Below are 27993 nucleotides of genomic sequence, written 5' to 3'. Positions count from 1 at the left end.
TTGTTGGGTAGGGCTTGGGGATGATCTAACAGTTGAGCAGGACATGAGTTAAAGGTGATCAGACTTAAAAGAACACACTGTTCCCTGTTAAGGTGAAGGGATATTTTAGCTGACTTCCCTGTGCTAATACAAAACTGGTCAGAAATTGTTAAAAGTGCAACTAATGTTTTTGATATTCAAACTCAAACCATAGTTACATGTAGGTATTGGACAGCTTTGAAGCAACCTTGAGTCTAGAATTTCCATAATTAGTGTTGAAATGCAATGCAAATGCTGCTACTTGGCACTCAAACTTAGTCATGCCGCTATTCTGTTTAATTTGAAAAGTGATATAACCAAAATAACAGCATTTCAAGGTTGACTGGAGAAGACTTTTTTTCAGTACATATAATAGCCTTAAGTATGGAAACACGTGGACATTAAAACAGATGGATAAAGGTGGATAAAGAGAGTTGATTTAGGCAACAATTTACTACAATATACCAGGATGTCAACTCATGGTATCAAGCATTATTAATCTTATTATAGAGGTTTTGTTTTTGCCTGTGTTTATTTGTTCTTTGGCTGGTTGGTTGGTTTGTCAGCAGTTTTACACAATAACTACATAATGGATTCCCACGAAACTTGGCTGGAGGATGGTCTCGGCCCAAAATAGACCACATTAAGTTTTGGTGCGGATCAGGGTGGAAGGGATGGATCCAGGATTCTTTCTCACTTTCTTTAACATTGTGAGATGGGGCATTTTTCAACATTTTCGTTGATTTCTCAGGGAATAATACATGGATCTTGATTATAGAAAATGAGGTGTATTAAGGTAGCTGGTATCTATGATTGAGTACAGTTTGATGAAGATCCAATTAAAAATTTGGATCTAGCGGATTTAAGTATGCTTTCTTGATATCAGATTAGACTTGATTTAATTAAAGGGGACTGTTGGGCCTTGTCGGAGGTATGTGCTCTACTGAGCCCTACTGAGTGCCATTCTAGTGTTATTATTTAATGCTAGTATGTTACTGTAAATACCCTGCAGACCCACAGACTTTTTCTCACTCACTCTGGCTCCTGTTCTGGTCGATTATTTAATAGAAATTCCAAAGATGTGAATGATGGTCTGCTGAGTCAAATTATTGCTGGAACTGTCCTTCCACTGGACTCTGTGTTTGTCTGCTGTAGTAACATGTAGGACCAGTGCATCAGAGCTTTTTGTACTTGTTGCTTTCATGTTATACGATAGCCAGGCAGCTGGAGAATGGCTTCAGTTCACTGACCTCGACCCAAACCCTCCTCTGACTTTTTGTCTGTCCCTCCTGCTTCCCTCCCTGCTCTAAGCTTGCTCCAACATCCTGCCTGTAAAACACATGCGGTGGGTTTGATCTCCTGCATAATGCCGCACTGATTATTGTTAATGAGGAATTAGTCTTGGTTAGATGCGCCTGACCTCAACCGGAACATCCATCTGTTTGCCAGGATACTGGATTTTATCAGACAGTGATTAAGTATGTTCATCTTTAGGAACAAACGAAGAAATAAATAAAGGCAGATGTGATGGAAACTTAGTCTTATCTCATTCTCATCCTTGGCCAAAAGCACTCTGCTATTGTTGTGAAAGCTTTCCTCATTTGTTGTCTAGCAAAGGAAATTTAGTGTCTTGACAAGAGATGCAGGATATATTTCGGCCCGATATATCTGCCCTATATTGGGAATAGAGGAATGACTAACAGTATATTATTGGCTATTTATTGGTATTGGTAAAATTAAAGGCGATATTTATAGACTATAATATGGAACCAAGTTGCTTAATGGACTTAACAAGCACAGTATGTATACACTCTGATACAGTAGGTGGTGGTATTTACTTTTACATTAATGCTGGGATCAGACTACAGGAATTCAGGCCGATTTTCATACAATTTGGTCGTGGCCGACAAATTTCCAGCTTCTGGCTCGATTATGAACGGTGGTAACGACCAACAGACATGTAGTGTAACATAACTGAAGAACAGTGATGTTGTATCTGGGACGCTCCACGACACCCTGACAAAAACTCTAGCATGTCAGAATTTTTTGTATCTTCCTGCCTAGTTTGACATCTCCTACGACGTGTCCCTTGATTTTGACCAGTAGGATGACAGAGGGCTCTAACGCGTATATGTAAACATGGCGAAGAGGAAGAGGGATGCTGCTGTCAGCTGGGATAGTGAAGTAGAGGAACGGTTCGTTGAGCCAATGTAATGATTTTGACATGTACACATTCGTTAACTTACCTGAAGTTCTCTCATACTGTCCTCTTTGTGAGACCCAGGAACAGGTCCACAATCGTTTTTTTTTTCTTTTTCTTTTTTGTGTATGAGCTAACATTAAACACAGCACTTTGGTAGCCATGATTGACAATTTCCTGTCCCTCCTCCCTGATGACCTATGAACTCATGGAGGGTCATGAGCAGTGATTGGTCGGGGTCATACTCGTAGCGTTGACACGGCAAGAATTTATACCACTGTGATTGCTTAATCCAACATGGTGACCATTGTGAACGACATAAATATTGTGTAGTCTGATCCCAGCATAAAGAAGGAGCAGAAGGAGTAGCAGAAGAAGGAGGAGGAGGAGGAAGAGGGGGAGGAGGACAATGCAATACATGTCCCTCAAGGGTTCAAAGAGGAAGGAAAAAGTTTTTACATGGAATATTAAATCATCCATCTTTCATCACGGTATGTTAGCTTTTTTTTGTTTCTTTTTTTTTTTTGCTCTGTGTGAATTGTGAATAAAATACAGGTTGGATTTCAGAACAGGAATGAGTGCATCACTTCTCTCTACCTATAGTCGAACTTCATCGTGTTCTACAGAAGAATAATGTCCCATTTACTGTATGTGTGTTCTGTGTTTGGCTGTAAAAATGCCAGCATTTTTTCACAAAGCTGTCAGACACCAAGTGACATGCAAATCATTTTAGATGGCATTGCACTGAATCTGTCCATGTAGTTTTACTGCATACTGTCCCTGATTACCTGATCAACTAAAGAACCTGATGATAGCTGAAATCAGTTTCTGATTAACTGATGTCATCACTATGAACATCGAGTGAACAAATCTGGATTTGATTTTTCGACCCTCTGAAGCCTGTGGTTAATGTTTTCCAGGGGCCAGTTGCACCAGCAGTGCTGCGAGGAGTGGACACTGGTGAGCGAGGAAACCCAGGCCAAGATGGCTCGTATGGCTGCTGCTGCAGCCTGGGGTCTAGGTAACCACTTAAATACTTCATATCCGATTTGAATGAACAGTATAGTAGCAGCCAGCAGAGTTTCATGCATGGAGCATTGAGGTCAGCCGCCGTCTGACTCAGTGAAACAATACAATCAAATTGAGCAGCAATGAAAACAGTAACAGCTCCTGCCAAGCCCCCCTCGCATCACCAGATGGGAACGGTATCCAGTCATAACATTGACATATCGTTACGTGCAATGGTGGAGAAAAGCAGGGACCACACTGCAGAGGCTCCCTCTGAGGTTTGTGGTCTGTGCTTTGACTTTCCAAATTCAACCATGAACCCTGAGAAGATGCCCAACCAGCAGGCTTGTCTATCTGAAGACTCAGACCATCTTTTATTGTTGTCGTTGGGAAGCAAAATGTTGAAGATGCCGTCATTTATATTATGGCATGCTGATGTGGAGTGTGACGAACTGCTAAAATTCAATCTGCTTCAGCCTTGCCAAATTTGATTTCAGGACATTTCAGTCACTATTAAAAACTCCTGTTTGTGCTTTTCTTAACTTCATTTTTGTCTCCCCAGGGCACTGGGACAGCATGGAGGAGTACACATGTATGATCCCAAGAGACACACATGATGGTGCTTTTTATAGAGCAGTCCTTGCCCTGCATCAGGACCTCTTCTCATTGGCCCAGCAGGTGGGTTACATCACCACTCACATATACACCCAGTGCCAAAGATTTCCCCCCATTCAATGTACATAAAAGTCTATATATTTTTAGAAAACATCTCATAAAGACATGCCACATGGGATTTTGACTAAGCTCGTGGCTTCTGGAATTTTCATTAGTCTTTATAGCAATGTATGAAAAGTCCAAATCATTGGAAACCTAAACTGCAAAGAAACATAAAATTGGCTTTACGGCTATTCCAGACGGGATCGAATTCCCCCATCAGCACAGGCTTTTCATTAAAAGGAATAAAGAGCACAAGGTTTGTTTGTTTTTTCTTTTCTTTTACAATGTGCTACCTACTCGGTGTGGAAATGTTATGCAACTCTTGGAATTGTAAATCATTGCAGCATTCAGCCTCAAACAAATAAAGAGTCTGTCACGCCTCCGTCCTGCCTGTCAACAAGGTCTGGTGGAGGTCAGGGTGGTGTTTTCCTCATTTGATGAAGGTTGGGGTATTAGATGAGCTCACGGTCCCTGAGGATGGATCCGTTTGAGGTGGATGCCAGCGCATCTAACGAATGCAAGCTCCAGCACTGACACCAGTAAACACCTGCTTCTCTAATTTCCCCAGGACTCATCCTCCAAGCCCTTTTTTCGCCACAAAGCCTTGGAGAGCTGCTCTGTGTGCCCCCTCATCCCTCCACAGCAAACCCCCTCCTCTAATTTGGAGATTAGATCCAGGTGTGGCCTATAGGATTCTACATCAGCTGAATAGGGAAAGCAGACTCTTGAGTCTTGGCGACAATGAGGCCGCTCACAATGAACGAAGAGAGCAATGAGAAGCAGATGGAGCGAGGGTGAAAGCTTAAATGTCAACATGAGCTCAGTCTAGTCTTCCGGATGTGGTTGGTAATCCTCGCACTTATGTTCTTTTGATTCCATCGGGCTGTTCCTTTCCTCCCTCTATACCCCCAACAACCAGACATGTGCTGCAGGAGTCTCGACATGCGTCTTTGTGAGGGTTTCAGGTTACTTTGCTGTATAAATCTTATTGTTTGGTCTGTTCCAGCGATGATGTGTAGACACAGCAGTCTTAGCAGTCTGTGCCAAGATTCATGATACATCCAGTCCTCCAGTGTGTGTTTCATTTTGTCATGGTTTTGACAAACCAGAGCCCTTCTTTTGAATTCACAGTCATGTTTGGGCTTTGTTTCCAGTTTCCTCTCGTGGTTGATTTGGCTCACAGACAGGCCTTCATACCACACTATAATGATAAAGTAGTATCAGTGGACTTCAACCTATGCAAGAATGTAAGTGCAACCTTTATGTAAAAGAATGGAAGATAGGGTCACGGTTTGTTTGTGCTGCCAGAAGCCAGACACTGCATTTATCAGGAGTCGTCTGGACTGCACATTTCCCATGAGGCCCCAGCGCAGTAATTCAGGAGTAAACAGGACCCTAACCGAGTGGAGGCTGTAAAGAAGCAGCCTCATTGTCACCTCGTCCCCGCCACCCTCCCATAAGCCCTCCTCTTGTCGTGCATGCCTGAAGAGGTGTTGGTGCACGCCATTCCTCCTTTCCCTCCCCGCAAAAAAAATAATTGGTGGGAGTCGGTCTGAAACAGCTGTGTGTCCTGGCCTCAGAGAACTTCCTCAGTCATCCTCCCTCATTTTACCTTCCCACTAATAACAGTTCCCAAAAACATTGGGTGTAGAAGCCCAAGAAATCAGCACGTTTTCAGCCACAGTACTTGTGTCCTTGTTTGTCCCTTTTCCCGCTCTGGATCAGGTCTTTCTTCACTTACTGTTTTTCCACTCCTCATGCGTCGCACTGGTGATGGAATGTCCTTGAATTTCTCTTAGGAAAAGTCAGGGAACTGGAATTTCACAATGAGTCAGTAATATACACTAATACACCCCAAAACCAGGAAGGTAGGAAAAACATTTTCAGGGCATGACTGTAGTCTGACAGTTGGTTGAACATCATGAAAGGATTTCATGATTTGCATCATTGTCATGGCAGAAACTATGACTAACAGCCCCTATTTTCAATTCTCCTTATCATCCTCCATCTCCTTTATCTGAGTGTGCATACAAATTCAGGCTGTTTTTTAAAGATGCACGTGACAGCCACAAACCATGGTTACATAATTTTCACGCTGTTGGTCTCGACAGTTCATTTACCTCTCCTCATAAAAGACTTGGCACTCAGCAGTGCATCAAACCATTTTGCTACACAAGCAGGCGTTCTAGTCCTCGTTGCTCTAATGTGTTACCGTTGGCCGCACTTAAGTGAAAAGGGTGTGTGCAGCGAGCAAAAACACGACTTCATTTGTTCCCACAAAGTGTTTTTATTCCCTGGGGTTAGTTCCAGTCGTGGCTGTTCCCGATACAAGGGTTTATTGGGAGAAGGAGTCTTTGTGTCATGGTGCATTCTGGGGTCATGATATCTTTACATTATTGCTAATGTTAGCTTTACTGAAGAGTTAGTGTCTTGGGAAATTAACTAATTTAAATCATGGATTTTAACCAGTGTTTCTCACTACAGATTTTATTAAACATGTAAAGCCCAAGTATAGAAAAAAAAAAGTTTTTTCATCTTTCAGATGTTGTTCTAGGAGGCCTCTGATGCAAAATTTAAAACTGTTGATTAAAAAAAATTGAAAATACACAATTTTCTTTCAGGATAGCCAAAAGTGATGTATGTAACTTTGCAACTGTGGGCCTTATGATTACAATATATTGTTTTCTATTTTTTTATGTAGTGTATTGACAAAGCAAGAGACCTCCTGGATGCTGAGCTTACAGCCATGGCCGGAGAGAGCTACAGTCGAGCGTATGGGGTAAGTTTTTCTAGACCACTAAAATATTCAGCTCTCATTCATATAGCATTCATATGCAGAGGGAGCATGGCACAGCAACAAACCTTTATTACAGAGACAATGTACTATTGTCTGATGGAGCTTCTTTAGAGTTATCTAAACAATTCAAGTCATAAACAGCAGTGTCCCCCTCATACAGGTAAGATTATAATGAAAGCCATTTGATCCTGGTTGATTTTGATGTACATATTTTAGTTACAGCAGCAAACACACTCTGGAGGTATGTAGATTTTAAATTTTCGGACAGATGCCATACAAGAAGGCCCAGTGGGTTGATGAATACATTCAATTGCAGATTCTGAATCATTTTCAAGCTTTAATGATCCCATTATTTTGCACAGAAGGTTTTTTTTTTGCCCCATCTGGTTCAATATAAACTTTGCAGCTATCATATAATTAACATGTGGATAAGCATGAATGTGTGTGTGTTTGTTTCCTAGGCCATGGTGTCTTGCCAGATGCTGTCAGAGCTCGAGGAGGTGATCCAGTACAAGCTGGTGCCAGAGAGGAGGGACATCATCAGGGAAACATGGTGGGAGAGGCTTCAGGTAACTACAGTGCATGATAAATGGACATACACACACACACACACACTTACACACACGTGTAGTATGTGTCCATACTCATGTGTGGAACTACAAATGTAAAGCAGATGTTGGAAAGGCTACTGTTACTAATGGGAAACATTGCAAGCCAGACACCATACCATACAGTACATACATACAAAGGCACAGACAAATGCCCTAGTGAGTAAGGTTCACCATCATGTAGAGTTGTGTTTGTTTCTACATGCTGAAGTAGAGTTGTAAAAGAAAAATCATGTTGAGCTCTGGTGACGGTACTTAACAGTGCGTGAAAGTCAGTGAAGCAGCTATAAGTCGCTACAGTCTGTCCAAGTGAGTGAGCTTGTCTACAGAAATTCAGTCACAACTGTAGATTTCCTCGTCAACAAAGAAAAGAAGTCACAATTGCACATTGTCAAAACAGGAAAAGTGTTATATAATATCCTCAGCACACTGTCCACCAGAGATGTGGACTCAAATCTGTTTTGATGACTTACAACTTCACTTGACGGAAAATAAATGACTTGAGATTTGACTTGGGAGTTAAACACTTGAGACGTGACAACTTGTCTTTTTTCTGTCTTTTTAGCCTGGCTGTCAGTATTTCATTGTTTAAAAGTGATGGTGAGGGATTTTTTTCTTTGATTGAGAAGAAATTAAGAAATAATGTTCTATAAAGTTATTTGCTTTTTGTTTGATTAGATTTGTTTGACTTAATTCTAATAGTTATAATAGAAATTCAATTCATTGTCATACTTTTTGAACAGGTTTGATAAATCGGCCAATAATATTATTATTTGAAAGTCACTAATCACTAGTCACTGCAGTTTTAGCTGGAACAAATGACTTGTTGTCTGCTGTTCACTCTGCAGTGTAGAAGTGACTAAAGTGGATGCGTGTGGTTTGTCATTCCACTTCTCTGTTGGAGAATGGAGGTGGTCTTAATCTCTTTTAATGTTTTGTTTAATGTTGTTTATATTTCTAGTCATGGAGCAGATTGCTTATTCGAGACACCAGCGACAGAAGAGGTCACAGTGACAATGTGAACTGCACTGCTCACTCTCTTTACATCTGTTGCCTCCCAGATTAAGCTGAAACTGATGGTTTCACACCAGGGGAAAAGACACTTGATTTGTCTTACTCCTTAATTAGAGTTTACCTCCTCAAAAACACCTTTACAGTTTAAAAGGAAATAAGATGATTAAAACGATAAAACAGTGCCCTTGCTCACTGGCCTGCATGAACAGAAACTTTTAGGAATATTAAGGGAAAAAACAGCTCATTTTGTGCAACCCAGACTGTAATCCGATCAAAACCCTTCCTTCTTCCTGAGACTGATTATGATTACTATTTATATATCATTATCATTATTAATTGTGAATTACAGTGTTGTACATGCCGTCAAATGAGACAGGAAGATGTGTGGAAGAACCACAAATCTGCAAGTGGTCGGGAAAAATGCTGCCGCCTGCCAGGTCTTTGGAATTTGAGACAAATGCCATCAGACTTAAGATAATACTGTTCAAGTCCATCTTTTGATTTTGGCTTTTTTCCAGCTGGATCAAAATGTGCTTGTTTGAAAGACCTCAGCTGTGTATGTTCATGTTGAAGGAGGAATTTAAGTCAGGCAGATAAACTGATAAGCCTTTGATCTGTGATGCACCGTTTCTGACTCATCATACCATGGCATCCAAGCCTCTCAGTTTAATACAGCATGTATAATGCCGCTGACCCTCAGTCCCTGTAGGCATTCCTGTCCCTCATATCCTGCTCAGATGTTACTGACATTTGAGAGAATCTTCTCAACCCAAAAAAAAAACAAAAAGCCTGCATAATCTTTTACCTTAACCACAGCCCTGGAAGATCGTATTTGAATGAAGACTGCATGGGGCTGCCCACAGGGCTCCGCTATGCTTCTTTCAGAATCAGATCTGTCCACATGAGGAGGTCACAGTGAAGGAGATAATGCCTGAAATAATCCAAAGTAACTGCATTAAAAATGACAACGAATAATGCAGGAAGTAAGACTTTTCTTTTTCTAGGGAGGACCCTGGCTCATTTTTAAAACACCAAAAAGCAGAAAACAAAATGGCACACAATAATGAAGTCAGGGCAATGAAACAGACACTCTGTGGTGCACTCATGTGAAGCACTTCTTTATTTGTTTGTTTTTTGGCTTTTGACAGGGGCTTGATATTAGTCAGCATCAAAATCTTGAGACAGAAAAGGTACTGTTTGTTTTCATCCAAACTATGTTTTTTGGTCGATTGCTTTTACTTAGCTTTAAGAAATGCACCCAAATCTAGCTAATTTCCTGGTGACATTTCAACATTTTTCTAAAATCAGCTTAACCGCTGAATGGAAACCGTTACACACACACTTCAATCCCTGTGCAGTAAAATGAAGATACTCTTGATCATCTCTACTTTTTCCATTCACAACAGATGGAGGTTGGTCGGAGGAGGTATTTAGGATCAAGAGGGGTCTTCATGAGCAAACAGACAGGGCCCATTATAGCAGCAACAGAGCTGGGGCTGTGATGCCTGACAGGTTTCTTCTCTCTATAGTGATTTATTGGAGGCTGACCTCACACATCTGTCAGGGAGTCGCTGTATGCACTCCTTAACTCTTTCTCTCTACAACAGTCTCTCCCTCATCAAAGGATTAGAGGTACGCTAAAGAGCGTATGAAAAACACTGCACCCCACTGCTTGTGGGTAAATGTATCGGAGTGAGTTCTTACATTTCTGTCCCTGTGAGAACCTGTCTGTTTTGGACTCTCAGCTGTAGGTCGTTGTTCGAGGTGAACAGTTTCTCCTCTCCCTTTACCAATGTGACCTGAGCTCCTGTATACACAGATAAAGAATGTACCTCACACTTCTATTGTGCTGATTCTAGAGCTAGGCGATATGTGAATTTATTGTTGTTATCTAAATATATACTTTATATACATTTCATAAATACATCACACGTATGTAACACAGGTGTTCTGATCTGATCTTTGTTCACAGTCTCATCACTAAACAGATCCTTCACTGGATATCGCTCAAAATAAAAGAGAAATGTCCCACATTTCAACCTACAAAGCAACATTACAAGACCAAACAACAGTAATATGGTTGCAGGTTCTGTCTTTGGCAACTTATATGAGGGAGTCCCAACCGAGTCTTCAGTGAACCTATCCCCTGAAAACAGCATCTCTCTCTGGTAGTGAGAGCCAGACAGGGTCTGCTAATTATCGATGGTGATATCATATAAACAGTTTACTGAGACATTTTTAGATTTACAGGGGGAAACAGTGTGGGAACACATTAACAAAAAATATCACAGATCTCAACTTTATGATGTTTACCATCACACCTCTTTTGGTTCTTGGTGTTCAAAATGACACACTGGGGTGGCGGCGTTATGCCGATGCTGCTTGGTTCAGCGTAAAAACTAAGTTGGTGTACTGTAAAGGGGGAGCCTTTCCTTTGGTGCTATTGCGGGATCTCTGTCTGAAAAGGGCTTTAAAATAACCAAAAAACACCCCAGATACATGACATATTGGCATTGAGACTCTAGTTGTGTCATGTTGCTCAAAGAGATAAAAAAGTGACCCTATTTGTTGCTTCTCGTTGCCATGCAACCTAATTTGACCCTTCCTTGCAGCAGTAGTGTTTGTAATTATAATCAAGTTTCATCAGATGACATGTTTATATAATTTTGTCTACCCCCTGTAGATTTGTCTTCAGCTTAATTCAAACAGAGCTGGATTACTTCAGTGTCTTTCCTGTGTTGCCCCCCTCCGAGGTTTGGGTAAGGAGGATATTAAATAGAGGACGTCAGCGTATGGTACAAATATATTAATACAAACCTGTGTTTGTGTTTAGTGGCACGTGAACCTGAACTCACGTGGACATGTTTAAGACAGGGACCACTGGTAGTAACAGCAGCCCCCAAGGGTTTACACTGTAGCCCTCTCTCACGTGTGTTCATTCTCTTGACTTTAACGATGAGGTTCCTCTCTTTGAAGGGAAGAACAAAAGAGTGTCTTTAACCCGTCTGTCCCTTGTTATTTTTGCGTGTTTTCCCTCCAGGGTTGTCAGCGTATCGTAGAAGACTGGCAGAGGATCCTGATGGTCAGATCGCTCGTCATCAGCCCCCACGAGGACATGAGGACTTGGTTGAAGTATGCCAGCCTCTGTGGCAAGAGTGGACGCCTGGTCAGTACATTGATGAATGAAGCCTTTCCAGTAGTCTGATTTGACCCCTGATGCAGAGTAAATTATAATCCCCTAACATTCAGCAGGAATAAATCAATGTTGATTAAATAAGTCTTGTCAAACGGAAAAGGGAAGTCAGGCTCTGACAAAGTGCAACCATGAACTGCGGCCATAAAATTGAACTTCACTTCAACTTGTTTCAAGTTGGCTCTGATGAACGTAACACAGCATCCTCAATCACACTGTTTAGAAACCTGAACCTGCATATCAGCACAATTAAAGTGGTGTAATTTTCCATCCTCCCACCCTCACTGTTGATCTAATTGATTGCAGGATGGCAGACAATTGGGCAATTTTTCTTACTACACACTCTTTTTGCATTCGAACACATGCACGCACGCACACACACACACACACACACACACACACACACACACACGCACACACAGAATGCCAGAATCTTCAAAAGTATGATGTAACTGAAAAATTAGATTTCATTGGCCAACATCAAACATGGCAGGAAATATGATTACAAGGGCCTGGAAAAAGTGATGGTACTAAGACATTCTGTCTCTTTTCTGTCTTTTTAAAATTGTCTTTATCGACACAATCCTAATTGCTTACTAATGCTCTGAACTGTTTGGTTTTCCTAAAATCATATCAAGGTAGAAGTTTGAGCTTTATGCTGTCTTGGGGTCCCTAAAAAACATCTGGGTTCCTCTTAAACCATAAGCCCCCTGGCGATTAATTTGCTCTTTTTGCTTCTGTTGCCCTCTTCATCCCTCCAGGCACTGGCCCATAAGACCCTGGTGCTCCTTCTCGGTGTCGACCCATCCAAGCAACTTGATCACCCGCTGCCAACAGCCCACCCACACGTCACTTATGCTTACATGAAGTATATGTGGAAGAGTGCCCGCAAGGTAGGAGCAAACAAACTGACAAGTAATGGTTTACTATTTACTTTGTGAAAATACTTGGTTGCTGCTTTTATACAAGTCGTCATACTTGACAAAATAATGGGGAGAGCTTAAATTACTGGAACAACAGGGACATAAACAGCCTGAGAAACGTGGACATTAATGAACTACATCTGGTTAACAAATGAACTGAATTGCAACATGCTTAACTGCCTTGTGACCATAGAATCAAACCTGTTTAACTAGTCCCACCAAGATTATTAAAAACAACTGAACTGAAAATGTTGTGTGAACAAACTCACATGAAACCATAATATTATAAAAAAAAAAAAAAGAACACTTTGTGCAGTATGTTCTCTTTAGATAACCCATTACCTAAAACGGCTCTGAAAAGCAAACATAAATAATGAAACAACATTAAATAGCGTACATTCAGTTTAAAAAATTAGAAACCGATATTATATTTATTTTGTGTGTTTTAAGCACAGTTACCTTGAGGCATACAATAACACCAGGCTTCATTTAACTATGTAAATGTATTTTAATGGGAAAGTTCTGGTATTATTAAGTAAATTGGTACATATGCAGTTAGCCAGCAGAAGATCATGTTGTATAATTTTGCTTTCAGAAAGGCCTGTCCAAGATTTTCCCTCCAACAAGCTCCATAAATAATGTGTAAGGTTGCTGTTATGCTCCTGATTGCTTGCTGAGATTTGAATTGGCTCAGCTCTTTAGGAGTGATTTATACTAATTTGAAAGCAGCAGCTGCCCAACAGAAATCCTCAATTGTTAACATATTTGTAATGAAGTTAGTTCATTGCTGTTGAAGTCAGATTTTATTTGATTTGGGCTCCTAACAGCAGCTCTGAACTGAACAAAAATGTTAGATTGGACAATATTGTGATTAGTGAGATTGCTCCTCTGTGGAGCTTTCCTCTGATTTGACAGATCTGACAGAGCCACGGTGTTTCAGCAAGTCCAGCTGTTCATAAATACTGCAGGCTTTGGCTGAATTTGCATGAATTATTTTGAATCCTGCAGAGACTCACAAATAAAGCGCAGTCTTGACTGATTTCTGTGCGATTCATTTAAATCAACTCAGCTGTTACATGTAGATCAATGTTGTTTTTATGAATTATTCAAATCCATGGCAACAGTGGATGAAAAAAGTTGCTTAATAGGTTACCAATAAATGTTAGTATTTGTACAGAAAGATTTGTGTTTTCTGTGTCCAGCACAAGAACAACCACCAGAACTTCCAGCCACCAGCAGTGGTGAACTTACATCATACTGTGTGTTTCAAACTACATGTCACCAGAGCAGCATGGGATTGAACTGCTCTGCCCTGTGTCATTTGTCTACCCCACACACCCATTCACATGTAGTCATACACCTCCACATTTATTGCCAGGTGTTGAATAGTGTTTGTGGCTCCCATTAGGGGACTTAGGTAAGTGTGAGTGTAAGTGCTGCTGTTGTGAGGACCAGCTGGACTGCTTACATGCCTACATACCAGTCAGAGTTGGAAAGGGCCCACCCGCTGTTTCCTGTGTTTTGGAACTGTAGGGAACGCTCAGTATGCCACTCATCATATTTGCCCTGACTGGGGTCTCACTCATTAACAACCAGGCAGTAGTGGGTCCTCTACCAGGGATAATGGATTAGAAGTAAAGGCAAGACTAATTTCCACAAATAGAGTTTAAAAGTCAATCATACGTGTAAAAAAATTCAATGTTGGACAATGCCATGTCACAAGTTTAAGTAACAAAAACAGTGTAACCACAACAGCAGAGGATTGCCCACAGTGAGCCATTGGTGAGTCCAGCGACACTGATATGAACTGAGAACAATGTCCTTTGTTCTCCAACTTTATACTAGACAGTCGGCCAGTAGTTATGCCACTTCTGGCAAGTCAGGCAGACGATAACATGGCAACACTTCACCACAACACATCAGAGAAAGGCATCAGGAGACATGCCGAATCTGTTAAGACAAAAATAAATCTGTGTTCACTGTTTATCACAAATCACATGCTTACAGTATATTTAATTCAAAGTGATTTTTGAATGTTCTACAGACAAAAGAAATCTTTCAATGACCAAGTCTTTACCACCTGTTTATAATTGTTCTATATTTCTCCAGATTGATGCCTTCCAGCACATGCAGCACTTTGTGCAAGGGATGCAGCAGCAGGCTCAGCATGCCATCGCAGCAGAGGACCAACAGCACAAGCTGGAGCTCCACAAACTGATGGCCAGGTCGGCCCTTTTTTCTGAAAGCACAGTAGCAGCAGCAGCAGCTCCCTCCCTAATGAGCCGTTTTCATGTAAAACATGTTGACATGTCACAGAAGGAAAAGCACAGGTGTAAATAATAAAGCGAATGACGGTTTGAAGTTCCTGCTGGGTTTGCATGCTTGTTCACTGACGCACTGTCATGACTCAGCAGGACTCTGAATAGAACAGGGCCATCGTTAATGTTATTTGTAACACCTGTGCTTTTCCTACTATGACAAGTCAAAATGTCTCCTGTGAAAACATCCTGTGGTGCATATCAAGGGTCTACATACCCTTCCAGACCGTTTCAGTTTTAATGAGAGATGCAGAAATAATTCCAGGAATGTTAAAATTATGGGATTGTAGTAAAATAAGTTAAAAGTCAACATTTACGCATCATTCTGATCTGATCTGATCAAAGGCTCAGTGATACTAACACTGATTCAAGTTCTGTTTTCAGAGGACGAGTATGAAGAGAAAGAATTGACAAAATCTTTAAGTTTTACTCTATATTAGTTTTGACATGACAATTTCTTGAATACTGTAAGTTATTCATCAAAAGACATAAAAAAACCAAAAACAAGTTAACATCTGTAAACTATGTGGCCATGGAGTCAAATTAGTTGAAGATCAGCATGTAAGTTCAGAAGCAGGAGTAAGTGAATCTAGACGAATAATGGAGAAATGTGTCTGTATAGTTGTATTGGTTTATGAGATAGTGAAGAGTGCTCAACATCTGCTGTATCCAGCTGCTAACGTTACATAACAATGTGACCAGTGAAAGGAAGGTTATAATACATATCAACTGAGCAAGCAGTTTGAGTTCCAGTACAAGGTAGAAGGAGGGGAGCGCTCAGTGCCTTGAGGCAAACTCCTTTTATATCTCTTCCAATGGATACACAGATAAGATCGACCCCATGGCTTTTGTTTCTTGGTACATATCACCAGTGCAGCTCCTGAGGGAAAGTCCAGTTCACCAGAACTAATGCCAATGTGTCATTATGCATTTAGATGTGGTTCAGTTGTATTAGATCTCAGCAGTAACTTTCCGCCAATGTCCTTACCCCCACTCCAGCACAATGGAGAAAACACCAAAGCAACATGCTGAAGTAAGGAAAAAGTAAGCTCATGTATTTTCTGCCCTCATGTTGTAAACACACAGGGTCATGTACAGTGCGTTCTGCCTCTTTTCCATGAGCATGACCCAATCTGGCATAGCACCTTTTACTGGTCCATTGGCATCCTGCGGTCTTTTTAAAAGCTGGCCAGATTCTCTGAATGTCTCACCTCAAACTTTTCAATAAAACGATCCACTTTGGCAGCTGGTTTCACACAGCTACTTATCAAAAACCAATCATGGCACAGTGCCTACAGGTATCACAGACCAGGTGTGTCCTCCACAGTGGACCTACACCTCTCCAGCTGGGTGTTGTGCTCTTCAATTAACAGCCCTGGCAACTTTCCACTATCATCACTTCGCTTGACTGTGGGAAAAGATGCAGTATGGAGTCTGTTTCAAACAGCTGTCATCACAAAACCAGATCTTTTTTAAAACCTGAAATTCAAATAACTCTCATGTGTTTTCAGATGCTGATTTAGGGGATTACAAAATGGAAAGTTTCGTATTCCACCAAATTGCTGGGAACGACTTAAAAGTCTTAAAGAAGTTGTTTGCATGCTCTTGGGCTTATGGAAATATTTGAGGTTGATATGTAATGCTGTCTTCACTCGGTTTGATTATTAGCTGCTCAACAGTGCAGGAGAGGACGATTTGTTTTTGGAGCACTTTTTTACGGCACTTCATTGTGTGTCACGTTAGACAAACAACTCAAGCAAGAGAAGAGGTGCGACCTGGGAGCAGACAGGTATAATCTTAAGCACGGTAAAACATACAGTAGTCTCAACTGGCCTTGTGCACAAACACATGTGCCCCCTCCCATTTCATAAATCATACATGACAACAAGCGTGACAACAGGCAGAAGGGGAATTTTTTTGTTCTTTTTTGCATCTTCCAGACAGTGACTCTGTCTGTCTGAGGAATGCATATGAGGGAAAACACCTGTATAAATGTCAGTCAGGACAGGTTCTCTCCAGACGCGCTGACACACTTTCATGAATACAGGTCAGCTGTGTGGTATGGAGCACACCTGGAGCGGTCAGTCAGACACTCGCATCCATACAATCACGTGGATGCCTCCACTCTCTCCTGAAAGAATCCAGGCTTATTTCACCGCTTTTTTTTTTTTTTTAACCTAAGATCAATAACTCTGGCGTCTCCTGTCTAAATAAACATGTTGTTCCAACATCCTATAACCCCCCCTCCTCCGCCCTCCTCCGTCCTCCTCCGTCCTCCTCCTGCTCCTTCCCCTGAAGTCAAACCTTTTAACGGTTTACGGAAACAGCTCAGCATAGACACACTGAACCTGAACTGTATGCTCGCATGGAAAAGCACTCGGTAGAAATTACGTAATCCTGAAAGACAGTTGGAGATGCTTTGCAAACAGTACGGTACTCAGACTGCTGTCAGATGGGTCGACAACACGGTGCATGCCAGTTGCTCAGTTTTGTCTAGTATCAGAAGTATCTGTCTTGTCTCTGCCAAAGACAACTAATTTGACTATTTGCTGGTAGCCATCTGTGTTTGTGAGGGTGATGGACAGAGCTAAGAGGCCCTCGGGGATGCCACAGATCTCACTGTAAAGAAGTGAGAGTGTTTTGGATAATTGAAACTCTCCAGATGTAATCCCAGAACCTTTCAGCAGATAATCACACGTTGCCTTAAGTAGCGATGCTTTTGATAAATGTCTGCATGATTTCCAAGTCTTTTATCATCACCTTGCTCCTTTTTAATGGACTGCCCTTGGGTGTACTGAATGTCCCTGCCAACTCTTTATAAGCAATGACAACATAAGTGTGGTTATAACCTCCTGATGATGTTTCTTCATGACTTGTCCCAACAGTGCATTTGTTTCCTAATTGCTAATGCTACCATGTAGTCATTTAATCAGTGCAGAGCTGCAAATTATTAACATTAACCTTAGTAACTGTTCTGTCTCATAAAGGTTGTGATGTTTCAGTTGAATGCCAGAGAATGTCACTGTGTTTATTATTTACAGAATAAAGTTCAAGGGCTTGTCATAGGAGCTTCAGTGGTTGGCACCCACTTCATTTTTAGCTTGCACTTTTATAAATGTGAGAGGGGAATCTTTGCTTCACAAGGTTGAACTTGTTTTTCTTTAAGAAGTAGAAATAAAAGCTGTTATTTTAAGTAATAATCTCATATCAAATGTCTCCCCTCTTTCCCTTTCTTCCATGTAGATGTTTCTTGAAGCTTGGGGAGTGGCAGCTCAGTCTGCAGGGCATCAACGAGAGCACCATCCCCAAAGTCCTGCAGTATTACAGCCATTCCACAGAACACGATCGCAACTGGTACAAGGTCAGTCCCCCCCCTTTCAACTCTAACCCTTCACTTCTGACTTCTCTCTGGCCGCAATAAAATCCCAGCTGTGTCGGCAGGAGGTCGCCCTGACACTGATGTGTCACCAGGAAAACCTTGGACCCCGTTTTATTACCCTGTAACCAAACATGCCATAACAGCTGTTTGTTTAGCTTTTGTGTGTGCATGGCTCATTTATTTTGCTTATGAGATTGCTACACTGGTGGTATCTCTGTTGCATCAAAGATATAAGTTTAGAATCTGCTGTTTCTTGTCCGTGCTTGTGCTGCAGGCAACACAGATGTCACATTGCCCACATGTCCTCACCAGCTCCTTTCAGCTTTGAATATTTGATAGCTGGTTACTGAAAACAGCAGAACAAACTCTAAAGCTTGGATCAGAAAAATAAGATCCCACCAGGGGACATCTGTCCCTCAGTAAAATGGAAAATGACATCATGAACAAACGTGGAAGTCATTTCCAGTTCTAGAAAACCAGTTTCACCCCGTTTGTGCCATCTCTCGACAGGCCTGGCACGCCTGGGCGGTGATGAATTTTGAGGCGGTGCTTCACTACAAACACCAGAACCAAGGACGTGACGAGAAGAAGAAGCTGCGCCACGCCAGCGGTGCCAGCGCCAACAGTGAAGCCAGCAACAGTGACAGCGAGGTCGACAGCACTGACCACAGTCCCGTGCCATCACCAGGCCAGAAAAAGGTCAATGAGGTGAGAGTCAAAGAGAGTTGAGCCCTCTACACACCTCTGCCATTCAGTGTTCTCCTCTTCTCCCAGCACTTTGAGTCCAACTGAAGAAGAAATCTTTAGTTAAGAAAGCTATAAATTTTGGAGACAAGTTGAGCCTTGCTTCAGCCTGACAAGGTATTATTATATCGGTGCCCTTTTCCTGTTACAGTTGGTAGAAAGGGCTTTGAAAAAAATCATGTCAGCTTTGCTTCCAGTAATGATAAACCTCTGAAATTTGATCTCTGAATAAAATCTCTGAACGTTGCCATCCCCAACCACAGTCAACATGAACGGTACAATATGTTCTCCAGTATACTTTTTATTGCCATGCATGAGAAAGCATCCTCTGTGTGCCGTCCCTCCACAGGACCTCTCGAAGACGTTGCTCCTGTACACAGTTCCTGCTGTTCAAGGTTTCTTCCGCTCCATATCACTGTCCAGAGGCAATAACCTGCAGGACACACTCAGGTTAGTTATAGGACTGTAACATTCACATTGGACAAGTTGTCCAAGCAAACAAACAGCACTCATATTCATGGACACCCATCAGACGGGGTGTGTGGGGACAGGATGACCTCTAGTGGTTTATTGTAATAATAAAGTTCTTGACTTTTTGTCCTGCTCAGGGTTCTGACGCTGTGGTTTGACTACGGTCACTGGCCTGAAGTAAACGAAGCGCTGGTGGAGGGAATCAAGACCATTCAAATAGATACCTGGCTTCAGGTAATACAGGCACACACATGAATTAAAAATGAATTAAAAAAAGATAAGGAAAACACTATGTTGTCAGTTCCTGCTGATTTGAGCACAATGTTTCATTAGACACTTCACAGGTAAACCCAGGTGACTGAGTTTCTATTCCTTTATCTCAGGTTATCCCTCAGCTCATAGCTCGAATCGACACTCCTCGAGCTCTAGTGGGTCGTCTCATCCACCAGCTGCTAACAGACATCGGACGCTATCATCCTCAAGTAAGTCTGCTCACATTACTGCTGATGTTGTTCCACAATATCAACCAGGATCAAGAACACATTTGACACAGTAACATAAAGCAGGACTGTCATGACGAGTGACTGTTTGATTGTTCACCTGCAGGCTTTGATCTACCCGCTGACTGTGGCCTCCAAGTCCACCACCACAGCCCGCCACAATGCTGCTAACAAGATCCTGAAGAACATGTGTGAACACTGCAACACTCTGGTTCAGCAGGCCATCATGGTACAGGGATTTGATTTTTGTACTAACAACAATCATCTTAAATCATTTTTATTGTTCACTTACAAGAGTTATTCAGTCTGTTGTGTCTCAGCAGAACAAGTTTGTCAGTTGCTTCGTCTCCATGCGTGGTAAATGTGGATCGATTAACCTAGAATTTCTTCTTCTTTTTTACCTATTCTGGCCTAAAAAAATCAGCATTGGAACAAGAATTTCTCCTTCAGTTTAGTCATTTTTCCCATTAAAAAAAGAAAGTTGCATCATTAGAAACGGGCATCGACTTTGTACTTCGCTACTACTGTACTGTTTGAAATGGAACTTGTTGTTTTCCTTATTTCTTGAAATAATCTATAATGTAGATAGTGACCATAAAGACCAGATATCCCATATTTTATACCTCTGAGATCAGTCTGACCTTTTCATCTTTCCTCGTCCAGGTGAGTGAAGAGCTGATCCGAGTGGCCATCTTGTGGCACGAGATGTGGCACGAGGGCCTTGAAGAGGCATCACGTCTTTACTTTGGCGAGCGCAATGTCAAGGGCATGTTCGCTGTGCTCGAGCCTCTGCATGCCATGATGGAGAGGGGACCACAGACCCTCAAAGAGACCTCTTTTAACCAGGTTCGTGACTTCTCAGATTGGGGTTGAATTCAGTGTTTGCCATTGTTTACTGCAGTGCCACAAACTCTAGCCTCTGCATGTCGACAGATTAAAACACTGATTAAAAGTTGCACGAATGTTTGTTGTCTTGTGTGCAAAAAGCATGCAACATTTGAAGCTGTGGCTTTTTAATCTGCTGTGCTGACATTTAGTGGAAACTCAAAGACAAATGCACTAAAGGGACATTCAGTTCCTGATTTGGTTACTAAATTTAGTTTCCAAGAGGTAAAAAAACAGAAAACATAATATTACATTTGTGCTGAGTTAGATCCATTTATTGTAATTTGTAGTCTTTTCTGTTAGTAAGTCTCATTAATACATTCAACAAATTGTTAAACAATAGATAAAAAGTTGCAGTAAGTGTAAATATTTTTTAAAGGCATTGTTAAATTACATACAGATTATGTTTTATCACCAAAATGAACTGTGGGTTTGTACACTGGCCTATTTACTTTACAGCCACAAGTCATACCAGTGACCCTGACTGTCTGCTCAGGCAGTATCCGATGTTTCCATTCAGGCTGCCTTTGCAGATGTGCTCTATTAAAAACAAAATGCTTAGTAGATCCTGGATTAATCAAGTTGGAACATTGATGTCTAGCATTCACTTTTATAGACCTACTTTGGCAAACCATTTTCATTTAATTGAATGAGTCATTGTACAGGGACAGAGCGTGTTTGTCTGACTTTGTCTTGCAGGCTTATGGCAGGGACTTAATGGAGGCTCAGGACTGGTGCAGGAAGTACATGCGCTCTGGAAATGTAAAGGACCTGACGCAGGCCTGGGACCTCTACTACCACGTATTCAGACGCATCTCCAAACAGCTGCCACAGGTGAGTGAAACTACAGACTGGATCTGTTGTATTCTTTCCTCTTTTGAACCACATTCTTATACCCACTGCAGTCTGCCCCAGGAGTGTGCTCAGACATAAATGTAAAGCAAAGAAATTATGTAAACGTTCTTCACTATATTCGCCAAAGGTACAAAGAGATACTGACATGTACCAGTGAACCTCAGCTACAAAAACTAATGTAAATCAGACAAATGTGGTTGATAAGAGTCTGCTGAAACAGCAACTCTGAGGCTCCCGGGAAAATTAGAGCTGACATCCCTCCAGCTCTGCATTCCTGTGTCCATTCCAATCTCCCTTCAGATGGGATGAGATATATTTTGTCTTTCATGTCCTGCCTTGTTCTTTGAGCTCCTGTCAAGTAAATCCGTACATTCTATCTCTTCATCCTGTAAAATGGTATAAAGAAGGAGCGGGCAGTGATTGGAAGATGATGATAGAGAAACAAGGAACTTTCACTCATTCATTTCAAGTCATTGAACGAGATGCCAAAAATGGTGTTGAAATATGTTGAAAGATGGCAGGATGTGATGAGACAGAGGGATGATAGAAGTGAAAGAGGAATGGCAGAACATCATGGGAGAGCGTCGTTCCTTTTGAGATTATACTCTCAGCACTTTATCAACTTAATGATGAGGGACACTTCAGTAATATCAGATCAAATGTTGCAGCAAACATTCCTCTGGGTGTTGGTATGTGGTAATGACTTAAACTTATCTTTTCTGGCCCAGCTGTCATGTACCTAACTGTTGTGATTTTTTTAATTCTGTGCAACTTTCCTAACATCTACCGAACCACGGTTAAACAGCCAAAACACAGAAAGAGGGCTGTTTTGTTGATTATAAAAATGCTTTTTCCTTCACCAAAGACTCACTACTACAGTCTCTTTTATACGGAACGTGGATTTTGTAACATGCTCATTAAAGGGGAATACCAGTATTTTAAAATCTGGGCGCTATGTTTTTGTGCAAAAAATGTATCTGAAGTTTAGGAATCAGATCACCTCACCTTTATTTGCCACCTTGAGGCTGAGGTTGTGTCTGACAACATTACAGAAATGTTTCCTTCAGAGAAACACCTTGTTTGTTAAATAATAAGGAACACAAGTCTTGTTCAAGGTGAAGTATCGCTCTGAAATCTTGCGAGGATAGTTGTTGCCTCATCTTAGATTGTCAAATTGGCTAAATATTCAGCCATGACTTTGGAAATGAGTTCCTGCTGGGAGTTCCTCTTGATTAACTCCAAACTCATCTTTCTGACTCATGTTTCCACCGTCGTCGTGATGCAACAATGAGCAAGATTTCAGAGCAAGACTTGTTTTTCTGGTTACAAAAAGGATTCTATTATTTAACAAATAGGTCTATCTCCAAAGGAATCATTTCTGTAATCTTTGCAATATTAAAGAATAAGAACCTCAGCCTGTCAGTGACAAAAACAAGCTCTAAGTTTGAAGGTCAAAGTTGCCCCAAAGAAATACATTGCAACCGTTGGAGCTTCGGCTGACTCTTTTTATTTTTTTGTACCTTATTATAGCAGATAACATCAAATGCCGTGCATCATTCGATTCAGGGGAACCTGAAGTCTTAGTCTGGCTCATTTTAAGTCCCAATTTTTACATTTGCTTTCTCTGAGAATGGATGAATTGACAAAGGCATTCAAAATGTGGTGTTTTTTTAAATTCATTTTAAATCTAAATGTTTTCTTCTGTGAACTCAGAACCTCATGATGTTCTGTATTCATAAGTATTATCCTTGTGAGCTTGCATGTGGAAACGCTGTATCCTACCAGCTGGATTACCTATTTCAGCTCAGATGAATCTGTACAAGATGTATTTTCTTTTTAGAGTTCTACTAAAAGTCAGTTTGATATGTTGTGGGCTAAATGGCTCAAACTTTACGTACACCAGGTTTTGTTGCTTCTGCAGTGAAAATAAAATTGAATTATAGATGACATTCCTCGCAGCGATCATCACGTTGTTGAACAATGACATTGAAAATAGTTCTGTCAGGAGCTCTTGCCTCACATGGCAAATGGAGACGGCAACGCTATTTGACACTGAGGCATGGTCTTGCTCTCAGGGATGCGCTCCCTGCTGAGACATTACAGTAAGCAGCATGAAATACTTTGCCTTATAATAACATGCTTGGAGCAAAGCAAATATTCCCCCTGTGGGCATTAACATAGAAATAAACCCTCTCCGGGATGCATGCGACCAGGAAATCTGGAGCAGGTTGCAGCTGTGATGAAGTAACCATACATTAGCATTCAGAAGTGAACTGTAAAAGCCTGTAAATCGTCTGCCGGAGTCCAGTTTGATTCGGTTTAAATCACTGATGGCTGAATGCAGACAAGCAGAGAAAGAATTTATTGATGCACATAGAAAGTGAAATGCTCGAGAGTCATTTATTAAGAAACTTTTTTTCAGAGAAGAGCTTAGCTTGGATATGAGCCAGTGTCTGTAACACTCAGGCACTGTTGGCAGGAGCTGTTTTGCCAGTGCTGTTGTTTGATTGTCTCCCCCTGTGCTACATCCTCACCTCATCATCTTTCCACACAGCTAACCTCCCTGGAGCTACAATATGTGTCTCCAAAGCTGCTGATGTGCCGGGACCTGGAGCTGGCTGTACCAGGCACTTACGACCCCAACCAGCCTATCATCCGCATCCAGTCCATCGCCCCCTCCCTACAGGTCATCACCTCCAAGCAGCGCCCACGCAAACTCACCATCATGGGTAAGATTAGGAGGAAATTGCACAGGCCTTGTGGCTCTGAACCCATTACATTAGGAAAATAGATAAAAGAATATCAGTAGTCAGAGTTGCCGACTTTCAGCAGGCGTGGGCCATCACATTAGAGAAAATTCAGCTAACAACAAACAGTTAAAGCCACGATTTATTCTGAATTCATCAGTCATGGCAAAGTTCTGTGTGTGGATAAAACACAAGAGTAAAAATCTTCTTTTCAAACAGAAGCAAGATCAAACCAGCAAGGAAGTTTAAACCAAAACGAATCCAAATCATCACAGAAAAAAAAAACACAACAACTTTTTTTTTAACTCTGCGGCCATGAAGCTCATGTCATGGGTCACCTTTTTCTCATTTTCTACCCCAAAAGAAACGCTGCATGCAGGCGCAGATCGAATTATCAGATAACGTCCCAACACTGTCCACTGGCATTAATTTGAATGCAGAAATAAATAAGCCTGACACCATGTTCCCTCCACTGTTTTGTGATTTAAGATACAAAATACATAAGTGCTCCCAAAATGGCACAGCACCATGAAGTCACCTTGTTTTAAAGCCAAATCCTCAGATTATTAATCACAAATGGTTCCCTCTACTTCTCTCTTCTGCAGCGCTCAATGTGATACCTTGTTCTGGAGTATTCCATCAGTGTTACACAACATGCTCTGTTAAAGATGATAGCCAATAAATCAAGTGACCTCTGGAGCAAGACTTCAGATTAAGACCTGTCACCCTCTACAGCCTTAGATTTAATGTCAGCGCTCTCCGCCTCTAGTGACACACAATACAGTGCTTACTGGGATTGTCATTAGGAGCAGACTGGGGTTACAACAGGGACTCTGTCTTACTCGTTCCACTGAGAGGATCAGGTAACTCCACTAAAGGTAGTGTGGCAATTAGAGTGTCAGTGAACTCATTGTAATGCGGTCTGTTCAGAACACTGAGGAGAGAATAAGATAGTGGAACAATAAGATGTGTGACATCATCAAATACACTTTCCTCTCTGTAATGTTGAAAACCTGATTCTGCTTCAATTGACTGAGTTGATGTCAGAGTTCATCCAGTGCATGGATACATATTTTCTGATATGTATCCATGATCATATGAGATGATCAAGACACAATCAACAGATAGAACTTCACAAGGTACTTTCAGCCTGGTGCTGTGTTGGTTCTGCTGTCGGGTTCCTTTCCAGCACAGTTATTTAACCACAGTCCCTCATACCTGTCGCTCTGGAGTGCCAGTCCAAACCGAGGGTGACCGTAAAGTCAGGGATTATTGGTCCAAAGCCTAAAGTAGGAGTGATGTGGTTCTGATGAAATCATTTATTGCCTGCTCAAACTCGATTCACATTGCTCCAGGCGAAGGTAATGGAGATGCAGCTGCAGAGCAGCAGGGGAGCACCCTGGAGAAAACAACCAGTCCTGCCAGATCCAACCATATAATGGTCCTTATATAATGCCATCACCGTTTTTTGAGCAGCGCGTCAATGTTTTGTTTTGTGGCGCCCTCTGCAGGCAGCAACGGCCACGAGTTCATGTTCCTGCTGAAGGGCCACGAGGACCTGAGGCAGGATGAGAGAGTCATGCAGCTGTTTGGTCTGGTCAACACACTGCTGGCCAACGACCCTGCGTCCTTGCGGAAGAACCTCAGGTAGACCCTACATGTTCATGCACACAGGAGAATCACACTCACACAGGCACACACGCACACACACAATCTGAGGTATGTGTCTTGAGCACACATGCTTGTATACCTTGACAATTAACTGTCCGCTTGTTTTATGTTTGTGTTGCATTCATCAGCATTCAGCGCTACGCAGTGATCCCCCTGTCCACCAACTCAGGCCTGATCGGCTGGGTGCCCCATTGTGACACCCTGCATGCCCTCATCAGAGACTACAGGGAGAAGAAAAAGATTCTGCTCAACATAGAACATCGCATCATGCTCAGGGTGAGGAGCCGTTAACATCCACTTGGTTTCTTCTTCCTGCTTTCAATAACAGAAAACAGACTGATTAAGTTTACTCCATTACAGTGTTCTCAGTCAATTAAGTCATCTAGCAACATAATTAGTTATGCTATTATGTTATATGTATATATTATTAAATACGTATATATATATCTATAAATTAGAGCTATGCATGATATTAGATTTAACTACACCATTATCATGGCCAAACATATTCAGGATAACAATATTATAACGATATCGTAAAATGATGCTTGCAATCAAATCTATGTTAATCTGTGTGTTTTGTCCCTTCTTTTAGCAAATACATTATCCTCAAAATACGAGTGTAGGGAAGTGGAGACAGTCTGTAAGCATCACTTTTAAAAAAGACAGAACGATTGCACTCAATTACTAGTGAAAAAGCCACAGATGAACTCATTAACAAAAGATGCACAAGGCCTAACGTTCTCATGCAGGATATTATCACATGTGTATTTGTAATGCAGTATCAGTATGTCAGTTCTTAATGTCCCGGCTAATGTGAGTATCGCAATATCAGGACACTCCCACTATAAATGGTCGTACATATTGGCTTATTACTCCCTGTTTTGTGCCAACTGTTGGTCTCATTCTTGAAATGTTTGTAAATTTGTCATTTCCATCTAAAACATCCACACTAAATACAAAATAGATTCATCAAAGCTGAGGAAGCATCTGTTTTCAGTGATTAAACTGATGAATACCAATCAGTCTTTAATGAAAACGCATTCACAGCTCCTTAATTGTCACAAATTAACTACATATCTCTGCCTCAGAAAGCTCAATTAGTCAAAGGAGAACACACATACATAATCGTCCTCACCGAACTCTCACTACAGTGAGATAAAGTGCCTCAGATGACACACGTAAACAGCAGAGAAAGAGCAGGTGAAAACCCTGAGAGTGGTTTGATTGAAAATGGTACACTGAGAAAGGTCTCACAGTCAACTAAAGAAAAACAACAAGGCTACAGGAGGAGGGCAGGGCTGAAGTTCAAGTATTATTGGCCTTCAATGTGATGTTGACATCATGACCAATCATGATTCATTGGTCAAGAGGATGAAAAAGAAACAGACTGTGAGTAGACAAGTAGGTAGCGTCTCTCCCAACCTGTCCTTCAGTTCTCTTTTAATCCAAGACTAAAATAACAATGATGGTTGTAATTAACTGCAAATTTAAAAACAGGCCTTTTGCTTTTCAGAACTAGGCAGATATTGAAAGAAAGCCTGCTGAATATCTTTTTTCATCAGTAATAGTGAACATTGAACGAAAACATGACCTGTGGAGTTTGCAGTCTAATTTAGCTCAGATGTGACAAATACAGGCAAATAAACCATTAATGGAAATTGTCCTGCACACAAATACTATTCTGCTGGCACGTTCAGAAGCATAGTATGGTGCAATATTTGGTTTCTGTTTGAAAACAAACCACTCAAAGGTGGATCCTCACCCCTGCCTTAACTCAACTGAGAGGTCAGAGGTGGTCAAGTGAATAAAGAGAGGCAGCAGGGTTACTGAGAACAAAGCAGTGTAGCAGAGAGATAAAACATTATTTTTTGATTGTTTCACACCGTCTACATTCAAAAGCCCAAATAAACACGGCCACAGCTCCAAGCAAAGGTGATGCATT

At 41.4% G+C, this 27993-nt stretch overlaps 1 protein-coding gene across 4 annotated transcripts in view; it reads left to right on the top strand.

Moving 5' to 3' along the window:
- mtor (mechanistic target of rapamycin kinase) overlaps nucleotides 1-27993 on the top strand; it is a 90415-nt gene that overhangs the window by 56237 nt on the left and 6185 nt on the right. For 2 of the 4 annotated variants that reach the window (XM_084367691.1, XM_084367689.1), the window contains 19 exons: nucleotides 3139-3239; nucleotides 3789-3904; nucleotides 6645-6722; nucleotides 7202-7309; nucleotides 11403-11528; nucleotides 12317-12448; nucleotides 14588-14703; nucleotides 15796-15840; nucleotides 18040-18157; nucleotides 18686-18883; nucleotides 19269-19369; nucleotides 19528-19624; nucleotides 19774-19872; nucleotides 19997-20119; nucleotides 20554-20736; nucleotides 21475-21609; nucleotides 24185-24359; nucleotides 25889-26024; nucleotides 26177-26324. In XM_084367691.1, coding sequence (XP_084223817.1) covers nucleotides 3139-3239; nucleotides 3789-3904; nucleotides 6645-6722; nucleotides 7202-7309; nucleotides 11403-11528; nucleotides 12317-12448; nucleotides 14588-14703; nucleotides 15796-15840; nucleotides 18040-18157; nucleotides 18686-18883; nucleotides 19269-19369; nucleotides 19528-19624; nucleotides 19774-19872; nucleotides 19997-20119; nucleotides 20554-20736; nucleotides 21475-21609; nucleotides 24185-24359; nucleotides 25889-26024; nucleotides 26177-26324 — 2335 coding nt within the window. The remainder of the gene's footprint in view (nucleotides 1-3138; nucleotides 3240-3788; nucleotides 3905-6644; nucleotides 6723-7201; nucleotides 7310-11402; nucleotides 11529-12316; nucleotides 12449-14587; nucleotides 14704-15795; nucleotides 15841-18039; nucleotides 18158-18685; nucleotides 18884-19268; nucleotides 19370-19527; nucleotides 19625-19773; nucleotides 19873-19996; nucleotides 20120-20553; nucleotides 20737-21474; nucleotides 21610-24184; nucleotides 24360-25888; nucleotides 26025-26176; nucleotides 26325-27993) is intronic. The other 2 variants (XM_084367692.1, XM_084367690.1) reach the window with 1 other exon arrangement.

Source organism: Pagrus pagrus, assembly GCF_965226575.1.
Source record: "Pagrus pagrus genome assembly, chromosome: 11".
In the NCBI taxonomy this organism is placed as follows: domain Eukaryota; kingdom Metazoa; phylum Chordata; class Actinopteri; order Spariformes; family Sparidae; genus Pagrus; species Pagrus pagrus.
This window is presented reverse-complemented; position numbering and strand designations above follow the sequence as displayed.